Genomic DNA, 20,086 nt, shown 5'->3' on the forward strand with positions numbered 1-20,086 from the left:
ACAAAACACTTCTCGATGAGAATTTCGAAATTTCGATACACGAAGATTACTTAGAAAAAGACTGTGTGAAGCGGAACTCAAAAGACAAAGAACTGAACGAATATGGTAAATGTTTACTCAGTGTCTGCGAACAGTTCGATCTGAAAATTTTGAACGGTGGCCAGGGTGACGAGCGTGGGAATTTCACATATATATCCACCTCGAGTTGTAGTGTGATTGACTATATTATTGTCTCCAGACTCCTCCTTGATTTGCACATCAGAGTGCACGTAGCGGAACAAAATTGAGTCAAAACATATGCCTGTCGAGTGCTACATTCAAATACAAAGTGAAATGCATGAGTTGGATAGAAAACAACCAGGGACGTATAGAATTGACAAACTCGTTTGGTGCCCAGATAAAAGGGAAGAATTTATGTCATGTGTAATTTCTGAAGAGGTAAAACACTGTTTTATTGAAGCAGAAAGCAAAATAGACATGGATGTAAATGCCTCGATTAGAAAGTTTACAGAAGGACTGCTTTTAGCTGGCGAATGCATGAAAAAAAGTATAACAATAGGAAAAGAACGTAAACAGGCATGGTTTGATTTTGAATGCAAAGAGAAGAGGCAAGCTGTAAGACATGACTTACGAAATGTCCACAACGGTAATCTGGACAAACTTGTGTACATACAAAACAGAAATGAGTACAACGAACTTAACAGATGCAAAAAAGTTGCCCACAGACAAGCAACAATTGAACTGTTGCAAAAAAGTGGCAAAGATCCTAAAACATTCTTGAGAACCATAAGGTCTTTATCAAGAAAAACAACTAATGCTAACACAATAGAAACTGAACAATGGTATGAACACTTTTACAATGTATTCAACACATTCACAGAAACGGACGCAAACAATTCTACTGTTGATGAAGCACAAGAGGTAGTAGATGAAAATGAACTGGAGAGTACCCAGATGCTGGAATATGACATAACAGAAACAGAGGTTTACGAAGCCATACGAGCTTTGAAAAATGGTAAAGCTGCAGGGCCAGATGGTGTTATTAGTGAGCTTTTCAAAAATTCAGCTTTTCATGTTGTACCATTCTTAGCCCGGTTCTTCAACAAACTGTTTACATCAGGTTCATATCCTGAAGACTGGTCTGAATCCATCATTCACCCCTTCATAAAAAAAGGGGATATTAACAATCCAGACAATTATAGAGGCATATCATTACTTAATATTTGCAGCAAACTATACAGCTTTATCATAAACAAAAGACTAACAAGTTGGGTAGAATCCAACAACCTATTAAATGAAAGTCAAGCTGGCTTTCGTAAAAAGTACAGTACGACCGATCATATTTTTACTCTATTTGCTATGGTACAAAGACAGTTACTGTCACACAAAAACCTATACGTTGCTTTTATTGATTTCAAGAAGGCCTTCGACTCAGTAGACCGTACAAAGCTGGGGAAGGTGTTGCAAAGCAAAGGAATAAAAGGTAAAATGTACCAAGCCATACTTAGTATGTACAACGTTGTTAAAGCAAAAGTTAGGGCAGGAGCCGAGGTCACTGACCTTTTCATGTGTCCGAGAGGCCTGAAGCAGGGAGAAATAAATAGTCCAATTTTGTTCTCACTTTTCATTAACGAATTGGCGGACGAAATTAAGCGAAAAGGACGACACGGTATACAACTTATCCCAGATTTTATTGAGATATTGATTCTCATGTTCGCAGATGACGTTATTTTGATTTCCGACACTGTGTGTGGGTTACAGAACCAGATAAACGTGCTATATCAAACAGCTTGTAATCTTGGCTTGACTGTTAATTTAGAAAAATCTAACATAGTTATCTTCAGAAATGGTGGTCACATTGCAGCTATTGAAAAATGGATGTATGACAATAACGTAATGGAAACTGTGAACATGTATAAATACTTAGGAATTTGCTTTTCTACAAGGTTGACATTTTCTCACACGCTGAACGATGTAACGCTGCGTGCAAGAAAGGGTGTGATTGGTATTTTTAAGGTACTGTGGACTCTAGGAGAAAGATCACCAAACATATTCTATAAACTATTCGACTCCCAGATCCAGCCCATGCTCAATTATGCGGCAGAAGTCTGGGGCCTTGATGCAGACCATTCACCTATTGAAAAGGTGCGTCTGTTTGCCCTTAAGAGGTTTCTGAACACAAGCATGAAAACACCAAACACACTTGTGTTTGGAGAAACTGGCAGACATCCGTTATTTGTCAACACGTTTGTTAAGTCCATACGATTTTGGTTGCGCATCCTGAAAATGCCTAGTCATCGATTGCCACAAAAAGCTTATAAAATGCTGCTTTATTTACACGAACAAAATAAAAAGAACATGGGCGTCATCAGTTTGCTATGTGCTATACAAATACGGCTTTGACCAAGTTTGGATTCAACAAGGCGTTGGAAATGAAAATGCGTTCTTAACGGAATTCAAGAACAGACTAGTCACATTATACAAGCAAGAGTGGATAGAAACCGTACAAAGTAAAGAACGATTCCTTTTCTATAGCACTTTCAAGTCAGCCTTATCTATGTCTTCATACTTAAATGACCTGAAGCACGTCAAAGCAAGAAACTGCCTGATTAGGTTAAGACTTGGTGTCTCGCCACTCAAAGTGCATCGATTACGACACACTCGGTCGTCAACAGCTGTAGATTTCTTGTGTCCATTCTGCGCTAACGAGACCGAAGATGAAATTCATTTTGTTTTGAAATGTCCAAAATATGCTGGTATTCGTGAGTACTACATACCTGCAAAATATTACAACCGCCCATCAAGCTTTAAACTGGCGCTACTTCTAGCGACACCAAACAGATCAATATTACTTAGACTTGCAACCTTCATCATGAACGCGTTTAAAATACGCAGTGAGTGGGGACAGTGAATATGAGATATTGCACGATCTTGTTTTATGTGTATGCTATTTTTTTTTTTTTGTCGATTGTTTAAAAATAGTAATAAAGTTTTTTTTTGTTTTGAAAACGTTAATGTGATGCTATATATCAGAGATGCAACGATTATGCATATAACTGCTTGCAGATTTGCGTGTGGAAGGGCATGTGAAGGGATAAATGGAGGGATGAATAGATGGATGACGGATGAATGGTTGGACAGACAGACGGTTGATTAGATGGATGGAGGACAGAGGGACATGAGATGGATAGAAGGATGGATGGATGGATGGTTGGCTGGATGGATGGATGGATGGATGGACGGAAGGATGACAGAGAGACATGAGTGAAGTGCGACAGAGACTGGATTTTGTGCTGATGCATTACTGTCCTTTTCTAAACGTTTTGCTGTTGTAAATGCCTGTTTCCACTGTCGTCATGTCGACTGTCAAAACGATGATGATGATTTTTATTATGATTAATATCACTATGATTATTTTTCATGAAGCATGAATGTTGAAACTTTGTACACCCCGAATTGAAATGGGCCCAAGGCCCAATCAATAAACCATCCAGACTCCAGACTCTCTCCTACAGGTCACCAAGTATTTAAACTCTCTCTCTCTCTCTCTCTCTCTCTCTCTCTCTCTCTCTCTCTCTCTCTCTCTCTCTCTCTCTCTCTCTCTCTCTCTTTCTCTATGTAGGCATGGGATCCTCAAAGATTAAGTGTGCGTGTCCTAGCTGTGTGTTTTGAACTGTTCATGCGAAGACATTCTGAATAAAATTTTGTTAAAACCAAAGATTAAGAAGCAATCCACTTTGTCATTGCTGAAATACAGCGCTTTTTGTCATAGTACCCCTCAAAATTGACGCAAAACCTCCGCTTGTTTACCGCTCATGCGATCGACACCTGCATCAGTAGAAACAACATAACGGAAGCATGATTGATTTGGCTTTTTCCTCGTATGTACCCGTTACCAAGTTGTGCCTATTGTGAATTTGTATCGATTTTTAATTGGTACCAAGCAAACAACCGAACAAACAAACGATTAACAGACTAAACAAACAAACAAAAACATACATACAAACGAACATAACATAAGAGAGAGAGAGAGAGAGAGAGAGAGAGAGAGAGAGAGAGAGAGAGAGAGAGAGAGAGAGAGAGAGAGAGAGAGAGAGAGAGAGAAGAGAGAGAGAAGAGAGAGAGAGAGAGAACTCAGAACCCAGAATGGTTTATTATATTAAGGCCACAGAGAGAGAGAGAGAGAGAGAGAGAGAGAGAGAGAGAGAGAGAGAGAGAGAGAGAGAGAGAGAGAGAGAGAGAGAGAGAGAGAGAGAGAGAGAGAGAGGCAGAGAGAGAGACAGTGAGTTGCCTTCATTTATGAGCCCAAAGGTAACAATATCGACAAGAATGTACGCATTTGACATAAATGAAACATTCATAGACAGTTTCCAACTCACCAGATCTGCTAAAGAGCCTTCATTCGTGAAAAACGATGATTTTAATCCGACAGGTATCGGAAACAATCTCTTGGTAACCTGCGTTTCTCCTTCCGAAGCGACGTGACGGCGCCACATTTGTTTGTTTATGGCTGTTTATCGCGAAACAACACAGTTGAAATTTGTGTGTAAAATATCATAAATGTGTGGCGTGTAATCTCCGAATCAGTTCGTTATCTGCGTTTCGATGGTAATTCAGTTAGCGTGGAGCTACTTTGAATCGAAGGCGAAGGTAATCTGCGTTGCATGTGGGACGGCGTGAGCAAATATGATTGCAATATTTTATACAGGAAGTACATTTCAATTATTCTGGCTCAGACTTGTAGATCTGTTATGCAGTGTTTTGGTAGTGTATCTGCTTTTATACTATGAAGCTCATTTGGAGTGAAACGCTGATCGAAGTGGGGTACCCTATGTGGGACATCAGCCGTATGCAGATTACGCCTCAGAACACTCTCGCATTTCATAAAGACAACAATACTTTGCAACATTTCAAGAACTGCATCAGTTTTATTAGATACTATTTCAACAAAAACAGCACAGACACGACTATTATCAACAACACAGAACGGGAGGTAAGTCTTCAAAGACGCACCAAGTGTGCGTTCCCGTTTTTGGACGCCATTTTTGCTAGCATTTTCACAGTAAATCTTAATACATTATTTCCATATCTATTGAATGATTTTGGTATTTTCTTTGATTGTGCCGATTCTCCTATCTCTCTGGCATGTACTGGGTGCTTTGTGACCAGTTTCTCCCCTAGACTGTATTGAAAAATGCGTCCGTGTGAGCTGACCCCCACTTGTGACCAGTAGCAAAGAACAACTCATATGTATAATAACAATAATACGAGAATTTATAATGCGCACATATCTCACCACAAGGCGACTCAAGGCCCACTCATACACATTCTTTCGCATTTACAACTCAAGCACATTCATATAGACTTACGCATAAATTACATGAAGATGACAAGGCAACAACACAAACAGAGACACGGCACTCAAAAGCAAGCATGAAAAAGAAAAGAAAAATTTCAAATGATAATTATGTACATGGCTATTTACAACTGCTCTAATTTAGGTTTGTGGGTGAGGTGGGTGAGGGGGGGGGGGATAGCGGGACCCTGTAGTCTGAGGATTATTTAGGGAAAAGAACAGTCTTGAGGCCAAATGTAAGTGCTTCTAAAGACTGTTGTTGACGAAGGGGGAGAGCTAATGCATTCCAGTAGGTGGGGGCTTGAAAGGAAAAGGAGCGTTGGCCTGCAGTTTTAAGTTTTGTGTGAGATATGTTGAATTTGAGGTTGTCGTTTGAGGAGCGGAGTGGTCGGGAAGGTTGATAGAGTGAGAGGGAATCAGAGAGATAGGTAGGAGCAAGCTTGTTAAGGCATTTGTATGTGAGAGTGTTGAGCTTGTATTTGATCCTATGTGAGATGGGTAGCCAGTGGAGTTGTTGCAACAGAGGGGTGATGTGGTCTTTCTTTTTCCTTTTAAGGACAAGACGGTCAGAGTTGTTTTGAATGCGTTGAAGACAATAGATACTGAGAAGAAGCGGGAAGTCCAGCAAGAAGGGAGTTACAATAGTCAAGAGGAGAGAGAATGGTAGAAGTGACAAATTTGGCTGTAGCGTCTGTGGTGAGGTAGGCTACTTGCGTATAGTGGCAATGCGGCGGAGCTAAAAGTAGCAGGTGCGTGAGACAGAAGAGATGTGTTTTTTTATGGAGAGGGTGTTTTTTTTTTTTTTTTTTTTTTTTTTTTTTTTTTTTTTTTTTTTTTTTTTTTTTTTTTCTTTTTTTTTTTCCTTGTATTTTTTTTTTTAAATCTCAGTTGCATGCAGGCTGCTTCAACCCTTTCTTTTTTGCCTTTTTTTTTTTTTTTTTTTTTTTTTTTTTTTTTTTTTTTTTTTTTTTGGTTGTTGTTGGCGGGGAGCATCCTTCTTCATTGATTTTTTTTTTTATTTATTTTTTTTTTTAAGTAATGTTTTTACTATAACATTAACATTACTATATCTAAATGTATTTTAAGCAACTTTTCTATATAACAATTCCTTCTCAAAAATGCATACAATATCCAGAGGGGAGCCATATCTATAAATACCAACACACATTTTGGCTATCACAATCAAATAATTCACAAAACTTATTAGTGCCTTGGAACTTTGTGAATTTTCAAATACGCCCAAAAAAACTTCCTTTACGGTAATTTTAATAATCATATTATATTTACAATTCACTTTATCCTCAACGCATTTCCAAATGGACATAATTTTCGGGCAAAAGTAAAAAAAATGTTCAATATAATCAATTTCGTTCTCACAGTGAGTACAGCAATTACTCACGGAAATGCCTATTTTATACAATAAAATATTTGTGGGGTAAATATTGTGCAATATTTTCCAATGCAGCATTCGCAATCTTGTTTCAGTGGTTACTTTGTTTACCATTAACCATTGCTCTTTTCCCGGCCTGAAATCAAATTTATGTTCCCAAAATTTAACTACAACCGGCTCCACATATTTTTCCTTTATAATTAATTTGCGAAATTGACAAGGCTTACTCAGGTTCTTTAAATCGTTGAATCCACATACATTTCCATTTGCAGAGCGTAGTGTTGCTGCTTTAACTGCTGTACAAATCACCCTATATTCAAAGAATCTTGTGGGCTTACATCCAACCTTCTGCTGCATAATATTAAAGGGCACAATCTCATTACCAACATATACATCCTTTACTCGACAAACGCCTGCTTTAATCCAGTCGCTAAAAAACAGGGTTTGGCCGCAATAGATTATATCCTTGCTGTTCCATAAACACGTATCTCTTAATAACATGTCTCCACCTACTGCTCTCTGAATCATGTCCTTATTTTTCAACCAACAAATTAAAACTTGTTTCCAAAATACATTTTTAATTAATCCCAATCCTTTAAAATTTTTTACCGTGGTGTTAGATTGGAAGCAACACAATCTTTCACCAAGCTTCGAGAACATATGTATCGGTATTTGTTTCCAACTTTCCTGCTTTTCGTTCAATAAATTTGCTGCCCAGGACAACAAACAAGAGGACTGCATATCAATGACATCAATCATTTTTAAACCCCCATCAGGAAACTCTTGACACATCACTTTTCTTTTAACTTTCTCAAATGCCTTAGTGTTTGAAAATCGTTTTTTCCAAATAAATCTGTAAAACATAGTATTTATCTCAGTCAATACCTTTTCGGGTATTACCAGTGCTTGCAACGGATAAATAATCTGCGATAACAAAAGAGATTTCACAATGCATATTTTCCCCATGATACTACAATTTCGTTTAAACCATTTTACAATGTTGCGTCGTATATTTTCAATACGGCTTGTCCAGTTTTCTTCAATCTCAGAGACCGATGAGGAGCTACTGAAATAAATTCCCAAAATCTTCACTTTTGTAGTCCACCTTAACCCGCACTCATTTTCATTACCATATTTATTACTGCCCAAGGCCATGATTTCAGTTTTTTGTCTATTCATTGCCAAACCAGAGAATTTGGAAAAATAGGTAACAAGGGTTAATGCGTTTTTTAACTCATCCATATCGTTCAGAAATAGGGTCACATCATCAGCATATAATAATATCTTAAAGAACATATCATAATTATCATTAGTTTCTTTTGGCAGAGGCAGACCCTTAATTGAACCATCATTTCGAATTTTCAAGGCCAACAATTCTAATGCAAGGATGAAGGCCATCGGTGAAAAAGAACAGCCCTGTCTGATACCTGCGTTCAATTCAATACATTCCGATAACCAGCCCATAAAATTGATACAACTTTCCGATTTATACAATAGAATCTCTACCCATCTTACAAAGACGGCACCAAAATTAAATCGTTTAAATGCATACACAATATACTCTTTGGAAATCGTGTCAAATGCAGCTTTATAGTCCAGTGCTACAAGGAACCCAGGTTTATTATATTCGTTTACATACGATACTAAATCGTCTATTTGCCGGATCGCTGAACTAATGGTTCGACCCTTCAGAAAACCATACTGATCCTCACCAATAATATCTAAAATAACTTTAGATAGGCGAACTGAAAGAGTCTTCGCCAATATTTTATAATCAGTGTTTAATAGTGAAATCGGTCGCCAATTATTAAGGTCGTCCCTTGGTAATTGTTTACCCTTATGAATTAATATCATTATTGCCCGTTTTTGTGTGACGGTTAATTCTCCCTTTAAAAAAGATGCATGAAAGGAATTCAATACCATGTGTTTTATTTTACACCAGAAGAACTTCATAAAGGAGGTTGTAATACCATCACATCCAGGGGAGGAACCGTTTTTCATATTTTTTAAGGATGTCGACAATTCTGTTAAAGTGATCGGACTATCAATTCCAGTCTTCTGCTGTTCTGTTAATTGAGGAACTTCAACACCATCCAAAAACTGTTCAACCAAATTTTCATCAAACTCAATATTTTTTTCGTATCTCCTTCTAAAAAACTGGACTTGTTCAGTCAAAATATCATCCTGATTTGTTATCACCTGACCATCTGCTTTAGCAAGACGATCCATAATTTTCGCGTTCGAGTGTGTTTTTTCCATATTGAGAAAATACTTTGTATTTTTTTCTCCTTCTTCAATAAATTTAATTCGGGACCTAGTTTGGGCTCCCTTAGCTTCCTGTATTGAATAAATTTCCAGTTCAGCTTTATGGAGAGGGTGTTGTCTGGGGTGACTCCAAGATTTTTGACAAGTCGGAGAGTTCAAGAGAGTCAGATGTCAGATGGGGCGGGAATATAGCTCAGTTGGTAGCGCGCTGGATTTGTATTCAGTTGTCCGCTGTCAGCGCGAGTTCGATCCCAGGTTCGGCGGAAATTTATTTCACAGAGTCAACTTTGTGTGCAGACTCTCTTCGGTGTCCGAACCACCCCCCGTGTATACTACATTGGGTGTGCACGTTAAAGATCCCACGATTGACAAAAGGGTCTTTCCTGGCAAAATTGCTTAGGCACAGTTAATACTTGTCTACCATACCCGTGTGACTTGGAATAAGGCCGTGAAAGGTAAATATGCGCCGACATGGCTGCAATCTACTGGCCGTATAAAATTTCATCTCACACGGCATCACTGCAGAGCGCCTAGAACTGTACCCACGGAATATGCGCGATATAAGCGTCATTGATTGATTGAGATGTGGCTTTTGAGAGTTTGGATGTGGTCCCTATCACAATGGCTTCGATTTTGTTGCTGTTGAGTTGAAGTTTGTTCTCTGTCATCCAATTCTGTACGTCGGTGATGTTATTAGAGAGAGTGGATAGGACAGTGTCAGACTGATCAGGAGTAGAGCTGTTTTGAAGTTGTGAGTCGTCAGCAAAATCGATACATTATACGTTATTTGTATTTTTGACCGAAATATGACATTTTACACAGATCGGGACAGTCAGTGTTTCACCGAGACCGCGCTAGTGGTCGAAATAAACGACTGTCGAGATCTGTGTAAAATATGTTGGTCAAAATACAAATAACATAATTATATGTATCGATCGATTCTGGTTAGAATTCCTTTTAGTTTTTACGACTGAACGCACACAAACATGCACTATTTTGCAGTCTGGGTGGCCGCTTAAATATGATGAAGTTGTGTCGGCATTTTACTCTCGACAGTTATTATTCACCTCGACCGCTAGCGCGGTCTTGGAGGAAAACTGACTGTCTCGATCTGTGTAAATTGTCATATTTTGGTAAAAAATACAAATAACGTATATTATAAAAGCCGCTGCAATGCAATAATGACACACACATCAGATTTCCCCAAAGCTTTATTAGCACTACACAATAGAACAATCAATGAGATATAACAGCTGACATTGCACAACAGATTAAACACAAAAAACACATTTAAATGTAACATCAGATGAATCAGCGGCAAACCAAGCAAATTTGTTCACCATTTTTGGTTCACAAACTAAAATCAGGTCGGGAAAAAATATCAGCACTTCAAGTGTATTCGAGGGGTAACTGAAGAAGCCAGGTAGAACAGTTAGCAGATGGTTCATTGAGTGTAGAATGTCTATACCACGTACCAGTGACTTTGGAATAGATATCATGTTACATGTCCTGATAATGTCAACGGTAAGCTTTTATGAATCGAACACGACCCCGCTGTGACCCCAACATGTAACGATGGTCAACTAAACTTGGGTCACGACGGGAGATCATCAAACCATAGCAGTGTGCAAGGTTTCAAGGTTTTAGCTTCAAAATCACCCGAGATAACTTGAACGTTAAGTTGTTATGAATCGAACATGACCCCGTTGTGAACCGCAAAGTTGCCGAGGGTCAACCAAACTGGGATCATGCCGGGAGATCATCAAACACTATAAGTTTGCAAAGTATCAAAGTTCTAGATAATCTCAACGTTAAGTTTTGTGTCCACGGACGGCCGGCCAGCCATCTATACAGACGGACTCTGTTGAATACTAAGACTCACCGATACTCATGTGAGTCAAAGAATGTGAATCTTAAGAACCGCTATCTATGGCTTGAAGAATAATTTTGTGAAAATAGTTCCACTGTACACAGACAGCACTCATGCAGGCTGTTCATTCTGGTGAAAGCCAAAGCGGTGGTATGGCCTTTTCTCATGCAGGCTGTTCATTCTGGTGAATGCCAAAGTGGTGGTATGGCCTTTTCTCATGCAGGCTGTTCATTCTGGTGAATGCCAAAGTGGTGGTATGGCCTTTTCTCATGCAGGCTGTTCATTCTGGTGAAAGCCAAAGTGGTGGTATGGCCTTTTCTCATGCAGGCTGTTCATTCTGGTGAATGCCAAAGTGGTGGTATGGCCTTTTCTCATGCAGGCTGTTCATTCTGGTGAATGCCAAAGTGGTGGTATGGCCTTTTCTCATGCAGGCTGTTCATTCTGGTGAATGCCAAAGTGGTGGTATGGCCTTTTCTCATGCAGGCTGTTCATTCTGGTGAATGCCAAAGTGGTGGTATGGCCTTTTCTCATGCAGGCTGTTCATTCTGGCGAATGCCAAAGTGGTGGTATGGCCTTTTCTCATGCATGCTCTTCATTCTGGTGAATGCCAAAGTGGTGGTATGGCCTTTTCTCATGCAGGCTGTTCATTCTGGTAAATGCCAAAGTGGTGGTATGGCCTTTTCTCATGCAGGCTGTTCATTCTGGTGAATGCCAAAGTGGTGGTATGGGCTTTTTCGTGAAACAGCTGGGACAGAGTTGTGGTTGTGAGTAGAAAGGAGTGTGCCTTTAGCGTCGCGCACTCTCATTTGTCATACTGTGTCTCAGTCACAGGAGTGTGCCTTTAGCTTCGCGCACTCTCATTTGTCATACTGTGTCTCAGTCACAGGAGTGTGCCTTTAGCTTCGCGCACTCTCATTTGTCATACTGTGTCTCAGTCACAGGAGTGTGCCTTTAGCGTCGCGCACTCTCATTTGTCATACTGTGTCTCAGTCACAGGAGTGTGCCTTTAGCGTCGTGCACTCTCATTTGTCATACTGTGTCTCAGTCACGGGAGTGTGCCTTTAGCGTCGTGCACTCTCATTTGTCATACTGTGTCTCAGTCACAGGAGTGTGCCTTTAGCGTCGTGCACTCTCATTTGTCATACTGTGTCTCAGTCACAGGAGTGTGCCTTTAGCGTCGTGCACTCTCATTTGTCATACTGTGTCTCAGTCACAGGAGTGTGCCTTTAGCGTCGTGCACTCTCATTTGTCATACTGTGTCTCAGTCACAGGAGTGTGCCTTTAGCGTCGTGCACTCTCATTTGTCATACTGTGTCTCAGTCACAGGAGTGTGCCTTTAGCGTCGTGCACTCTCATTTGTCATACTGTGTCTCAGTCACAGGAGTGTGCCTTTAGCGTCGCGCACTCTCATTTGTCATACTGTGTCTCAGTCACAGGAGTGTGCCTTTAGCGTCGTGCACTCTCATTTGTCATACTGTGTCTCAGTCACAGGAGTGTGCCTTTAGCGTCGTGCACTCTCATTTGTCATACTGTGTCTCAGTCACAGGAGTGTGCCTTTAGCGTCGTGCACTCTCATTTGTCATACTGTGTCTCAGTCACAGGAGTGTGCCTTTAGCGTCGCGCACTCTCATTTGTCATACTGTGTCTCAGTCACAGGAGTGTGCCTTTAGCGTCGCGCACTCTCATTTGTCATACTGTGTCTCAGTCACAGGAGTGTGCCTTTAGCGTCGCGCACTCTCATTTGTCATACTGTGTCTCAGTCACAGGAGTGTGCCTTTAGCGTCGTGCACTCTCATTTGTCATACTGTGTCTCAGTCACAGGAATAGTGCAACTCCTCCTCGAAACCCTTCTCCGTGCTAGACTAGTACTGCGATGGGTATGGAAAGACACCCAATGCATGGCTACCTTTGCCTTACAGGACATTCTGGTCAGAGTTGCCAGCACTTTGTGTGTTTCCGGTGGTCTGCTCCTGATGTTCTGGCTGCCTTAAACTCTCACTAGCTCTGTCATCCGTATGGACATCTTGCCCTACACTGGACATTCCCTGCTCTGCTTTAGAAAAACCCAGCAGCTGAATAATACGGACCTGCTCTTCGCTCTGTGCGCTGTCTGGATGAAGCGACGTGTTCAAGCCCTGTTGGGTTTTACCTATCGTCTGCCCTGCTTGAGAAATATCTTCAGTTTCACTTCCCATCAACTCGTCCGGTTTGAATGTGAACTCGCTGCTTCTTTGCGGTCTCCTCTTCATTTCAACACTACCGGTGTAGAATGCGTGCCAGCTTGCAGGCTTGTTTAGCTTTGAATTTTTGTAGGGGTCCGCTAGCCAGCTTGCCCTGTTGAAATAGTTCTCTATGAACTGCTTTCTGTCCACAGTCTGCTTTGGGATTGAACATAAGTTTTCCTCCATACTTTGTCTGTGGGTGTCATTGGCTGCTTCGTGATTATTTTCCAGAATTGAATCTTCAGAGCCCTCTTTGTCAGCCCGTTCTGAAATGGATGACACACGTTCTTGGTGCTCAGCATTCGTTGAAATAGCTTTACCGTTCTCTACTAAGGAAACGGGCTCGTTCGTGGCATTGTTCACCAGGCCATGGTCGCCTACAGATGCGCATAACTCCTCATTGCTATGACGTTCCATCTTACCGCGTGTAACACAGCACAGACAGCTACCCATACAGCCTCCGCAGACAATACACATGAGACAGCGAGAACATGTGGAAAGCTCGGCATCGTCTGACTCCTCGTCTTCTTCCTCCTCCTTCTCCCCCTCCTCCGTGTCCCCATCCTCCGCTTTATTATCCTCTTTCTTAGTCAAAGACACGTCAGGTAGGCATCCGAAGTTGATGTAATTGCTAAGCATCTTAAACACCTTGTATATGGCGGCGAAGAATGCCGCGGAAGAGGGAACACCAACAGCCACACCAATAGCGATCTTCTTGGTTTGGGACATGGTTTCCTCTGCTGGTGTCTCTGCTTGGGCCTCTGCAGGAAACAATCATGAAGGCAGGCACATGATAAACAGGCCGTGACAAGACTAGAAAAGGAAGTACAATGCTCTTGCATATATACGTGGAATTATAGAACCAAGCCTGAACGCAGCCCTTCTTCCAAACCGTATCAGATGATTTGCACATTTCAAATCAAACATCGTAGGATATACGACCACGGGTTAGCATTTAGTCTGCTGATCTAAACCACACATGCCACTATATGGTAGTTTTTCATGCACACTCCACTGTTTGACTTGACCATCATATTCAATGTAAAAAATAAATGTTAAAAAAAACAAAACAAAACTATTTGAGTTATCTTGTCAAACATTAATCCCGGCAACTCTATTCGCGCAGGTTTCCTCACACTCTTAAGCTTACTGTTTAACCAACTGTGCACATTGTACTTTTATTTTGATGTGGTAAACCAAACCATAACATAAAGTAACTCTACAAAAGAGGCATACAGTGAGTATGTATAGCCTATACATGTGTACCGTCTTTGCACAATGGAGGCAGCCAGCCGTCCAGACAAGCCGGATATCCTTGGCATTCGTTGTCATTAATCCAACAAAATAAGGGCACACATTTGTGGCCCACAAACTGCAAATGTGCCTCACAATTTTGTGGGCTTATTTTTATTTTTAAGACATTTATCGAAAAAATAAAAACAACGTCTGGGGATATCATACCCAGGAACTCTCATGTGAAATTTCATAAAGATCGGTTTTGTAGTTTACTCTGAATCGCTCTACACACACACAGAGACAGACAGACACACACACACACAGACACACATACACCACGACCCTCGTCTCGACTCCCCCTCTATGTTAAAACATTTAGTCAAAACTTGACTAAATGTAAAAAGGTATTCCATTTTAATATCGCAAAAATCCTAATGTAATTAACTCATTGTCTCCCAGGTACGGATATATCCGTACCCACTAATATGGCTCTATCTAACCAGGTACGGATATATCTGCTCAGACTGTTAGCTTCAGTCGCTTCCTGTAACGTCCATCTAACGCCTGCATTCCAGCGTGTTGACACACTGTTACTTCACAGTTACTACAATTCTGAGTGACCTACTGCAACACAGCTTGTCTCGGCTAAAAACAACTTGGTCAACATAGGTGGGGTAGAAAGTGTTAAGTTTCAACTTCTCTTTTCAACAACAAACAGAAAATTATTGTCAAGTTTAATTCACTTCATAAAAGGTATTTTAAAAGAATTGTAAACTGGTGCTGATAAGTAAACATAATACAGACAGTTAATTGTAGGGTTCTTTTTTGCCCCGCAATGTTATGTATTAAGGAATTTAGCCATAACCTGAGAATGTCTATTTTGGAGACTTGAAATCCATATTGTAAAAAAAAAAATTTAAAATTTTCAACAAAATGAGTTTATATGTATGTATTTCTTTCTTGTTCTTGTATGTTTTTTGTTTCATGTACCCCCATGGGGTTTCTTTAAATAAATGTGCCTTGCCTATGCTGATGACCAGGCCTGTACGCAACTCTTCTTCCAAAACGTGTCAGATTATTGACAGCAGTTTGCTAATTTCAAATCAAACATCGTAGGATATAGCCTACGAACATATGTTAGCATTTAGTCCGCTGATCTAAACCACACATGCCACTATATGGCCGTTTTTTCTTGCACACTATACCGTTCGACTTGACCATCACATTGAATGTAAAAAACAAAATGTTAAATTTAAAAAAACATATTGAGTTCTTTTGTCAAACATCAATCACGGCAATACGTACAGATTTCCCACATGTTTAAGCTTACAGTTGATCCAACGCTGTACATTGTAGTTTTATGTTGAAGTGGTAAAACAAGCCATAACATAGAGTAACTCCAGAAAGAGACACATATCGTGCATGTAGCCTATAGCTGTGTACCTTCGTTGCACAATGGAGGCAGCCATCCGTCCAGACAGGCCAGGCAATGTCCAGTGCTGGCGTTGCAGGTCTGGTCATCAGCACAATACCCGCATGATTCCTGGCAGCGTGCACCGTACGTCTTGTTCTTACAGGCTGGCAGACATTCAAAGACATGTGCGTCATTAAGCACCTTCCACGTGCAAAACGTAGTGATATTGACACGCCAGATTAGATTAGCGCGGTAACGTATTGTGCTAAGCAGGAAAGCGCGCTTTTCTGTATTCTTGTTACTTTTCTGAGCTTGTTTTGAATACAACCTATCATATCTATGTTTTTGTACCAGATTCTGTTCAGGCTTCTCACGTGGGGTTAGTCCAGGACGTTCCCCTGGGCAAGATTGTCATCTTATGACAGCGATTTTCATTGTAACCAAGACTTAACTACCCCTTAAAAGGATCTGAGTTTTGATGAACCTTCTACATTTTACTGTGATACGCCTAAAAGGCTCTCTCCTTTTCGTGAACACAATCCGTCTTGGATCTGGCCAGCCTTCTACACGAGTAAAGTCCATCTCTCCATTTGGTTTAAACATAAGTTTATTGTAACAAAACTTACAGTCATGACATGTATACAAAGTACACAGGTAACAGCAACAAGCTAGAAGGTTATAGTGGTGTTCCTGCATGGACAGTACAACGGAAGACGGTAACGGCTTAACAATTCGTCTAAATAAACCAAATCTATAAATAACATAATAAACGTTGCATAATGATTATAAAGAAAGACAGTACAAGGATGGAAGGTGGGGAAGAAGAGGAACAAGTCGCGTAAGGCGAAATTACTACATTTAGTCAAGCTGTCGAACTCACGGGATGAAACTGAACGCACTGTATTTTTTCACCAAGACAGTACAGCTTCGTCAATCCCCGCGTGAAGGAAATCGCTCACCTTCCACGTGCAAAACGTAGTGATATTGACACGCCAGATTAGCGCGGTAACGTATTGTGCTAAGCAGGAAAGCGCGCTTTTCTGTATTCTTGTTACTTTTCTGAGCTTGTTTTGAATACAACCTATCATATCTATGTTTTTGGAATCAGGAAATGATCATGAATAAGATGACATCATTTTTGGATCGATTTCATAAATGTTAATCGTAAGACTAATTAATCTATTTTCGTTAATTGTGATCACATTTTAGGAGTAAACGTGACACATGTATACATTTTTAGATTCAGAATGTGATGAAAAATAGGATGCAATCAAATTTAAATCTGTTTGCGAAAAATCGATGTTAATGACAACTTTAATGAGCAAACTTATTATTAAATTTTAAGCCTCCAAGCTGAAATGCAATACCAAAGTCCGGGCTTTGTCGAAGATTACTTGGCCAAAATTTCAACCAATTTGGTTGAAAAATGAGAGCGTGACAGTGCCGCCTCAACTTTCACGAAAAGCCGGATATGACGTAATCAAAGACATTTATCGAAACAATGGAAAAAAAAACTTCTGGGGATATCATTCCCAGGAACTGTCATGTAAAATGTCATAAAGATCGGTTTTGTAGTTTACTCTGAATCGCTCTACACACACAGACAGACACACATACATACACACACACACACACACAAGGACACACATACACCACGACCCTCGTCTCGATTCCGCCTCTATGTTAACACATTTAGTCAAAACTTGACTAAATGTAAAAACGTAGAGTTGAGACAACATTGTTTTGTTGATACTGAATTGTCGGATAATGCTTTGTTTTTCAAGTTTGACAAACGAATTGTTAAGAAGGAGGTGTTCTTTGAAGCTGTATATTTTCAGCCGTAGAGACCTTGGGGCCTCAAATCAGAAAGCACAAGGATTGGTTCAATGAAAGCTGTGTGGACATCAAACAGCTACTGGATGAGAAACACCACCTCCACCAAGCCTACCTCAAAAACCCCAAGTCCACGGCAAGGAAAGATGCGTTCAACAACATACGCAGTTTTGTACAGCAGAAGCTTCGACAGATGCAGGACACTTGGCTCAGCAACAAAGCCGACGAGATCCAAGGCTATGCTGACAGGCATGACATGAAGAACTTTTACGATGCCTTGAAAGAAGTGTATGGTCCCACGACCTCAGGATCAAGCCCCCTCCTCAGCGCAGATGGGATCACTCTCATCACAGACAAAGAGAAGATCCTTGACAGGTGGGCTGAGCATTTTGACAACGTCCTGAATCGCCCTTCAACCATCAATGACGAAGCCATAAATCGTCTCCCCCAAGTGCCCATCAACGAAGCGCTGGATGACCCTCCAACCTTGCTTGAGACCCAGAAAGCAATACGTCTCCTATCAAGTGGCAAAGCACCTGGATCAGACGCCATCTCAGCTGAGGTCTACAAGGAAGGGGGAGCAGCTCTGACCGAAAGGCTTCACCAGTTGTTTCTCTTGATGTGGGAACTTGAGACAATTCCTCAGGAATTCAAAGACGCTTCTATCATACACTTGTACAAGCGCAAAGGAAACAGACAGGCCTGTGACAACCACAGAGGCATATCCCTGCTCTCCATTGCAGGGAAGATCCTTGCCAGGATCCTGCTCAACCGCCTCACAGCACACCTCGACCAGGGGCTCCTACCTGAGAGTCAGTGTGGATTCAGGAAAGAGCGTGGGACCATCGACATGGTGTTTGCTGCCAGGCAGCTACAAGAGAAATGCCAGGAGCATAACTCTGACCTGTTCTCAACCTATGTCGACCTGACCAAGGCCTTCGACACCGTCAGCAGAGAGGGTCTGTGGAATATCATGGCCAAGTACGGATGTCCAAGGAAATTCATCGCCTTGGTACAGCAGTTCCACGAGGGCATGCAGGCCAGAGTCCAAGACAGCGGAGAGACGTCTGACCCGTTCCCAGTCACAAATGGGGTCAAACAAGGCTGTGTCCTGGCGCCGACACTGTTCAGCCTCATGTTTTCGGCCATGCTGACAGACGCCTTCCGAGACGGAGATATCGGGATCGCCCTGAGGTACCGCACAGATGGTAAACTGTTCAACCTTCGGAGGCTCCAAGCAAAAACCAAGGTCACGAAGGATATCATTAGAGACTTCCTGTTTGCTGATGACTGTGCCCTCAACGCTGTCTCAGAAGCTGATATGCAATGCAGCGTTGACATGTTCTCCAGCGCTTGCTCAAACTTTGGTCTGACGATCAGCACTAAGAAGACTGAAGTCCTCCATCAGCCAGCGCCTGGAAAACCTTATGTCGAGCCTGACATCACAGTCAATGGCCAGAGACTCAACACGGTGAACCGCTTCACCTACCTGGGCAGCACACTGTCGTAAAATGTCACCATCGACGACGAAGTGAACGTCAGAATAGCGAGAGCCAGCTCCACTTTTGGCAGACTGTACCCAAATGTCTGGAACAGAAGAGGCATCACCACCCAGACCAAGCTGAAAGTGTACAGGGCAGTGGTGCTCCCAACGCTGCTCTACGCTTGCGAGACATGGACTGTGTACCAACGACATGCCAGGAAACTGAATCATTTCCACACAAAAAGTCTCAGAAAGATCCTGGACATAAAGTGGCAGGACAAAGTCCCAGATACAGAAGTGCTAGCCAGAGCAGATCTCCCCAGCATCACTACCATCCTGATGCAGTCCCAGCTTCGCTGGGCTGGGCTCGTAGCCCGTATGCCAGACGAAAGACTGCCCAAAAGACTGTTATATGGCGAGCTGCAACAGGGCCAGCGGTCCCACGGAGGACAGAAGAAACGCCAGGCATGAAAATTCTCCGTATTTTCCGTATTTTTGAAAAAAATAAACCGTATTTTTTTTTATTTTCCGTATTTTTCCATTTTTTTTTTTTAATTTTTTTTTATATTTTTTTCCTAGTCATAGTTATAGTAAAATAGTTTTGGGGCCATGTTTGAATCCAATTTTAAGGCTCAGATAGCCCCAGATTGCACCAAATTGCACCCTTGAAAAAAAAAATTTCCGGGGGGGCATGCCCCCGGACCCCCCTAGAAGTCTTGGCGCTTCGCGCCTGCGAAACTTGGCGCTATGCGCCTGCGAAACTTGGCGCTACGCGCCTTCGAATTTTGTTTTCAGTATTTTTTTTTTTTCAGTTTTCATGCCTGAAACGCTTCAAAGACACTCTCAAGGCCTCACTGAAAGCGTTTTCCAACAACCCTGACACGTGGGAGAAATCTGCACTGGATCGTGCCACCTGGCGCTCCTCCATCCACAAAGGCGCCAAGATGTGCGAGGCCAGCAGAACCACCGCCGCTGAATTGATGAGACAGACCCGAAAAGCCCGTGCCATCAACCCTC

The 20,086-nt window shown here is 41.5% G+C and overlaps 1 protein-coding gene across 1 annotated transcript in view; it reads right to left on the bottom strand.

Annotated features, from left to right (window-relative positions):
- Positions 1–10,207: 10,207 nt before the first annotated feature.
- The window catches only part of LOC138973817 (uncharacterized), a 105,984-nt gene continuing 96,105 nt past the window's right edge, over positions 10,208–20,086 (bottom strand). The window contains exons 10-11 of the mRNA XM_070346528.1: positions 15,783–15,917; positions 10,208–13,864 (exon numbers count right to left, since the gene is read on the bottom strand). Coding sequence (XP_070202629.1) covers positions 12,795–13,864; positions 15,783–15,917 — 1,205 coding nt within the window. The 3' untranslated portion in view covers positions 10,208–12,794. The remainder of the gene's footprint in view (positions 13,865–15,782; positions 15,918–20,086) is intronic.

Source organism: Littorina saxatilis, linkage group LG8 (assembly GCF_037325665.1).
Source record: "Littorina saxatilis isolate snail1 linkage group LG8, US_GU_Lsax_2.0, whole genome shotgun sequence".
In the NCBI taxonomy this organism is placed as follows: Eukaryota; Metazoa; Mollusca; class Gastropoda; order Littorinimorpha; family Littorinidae; genus Littorina; species Littorina saxatilis.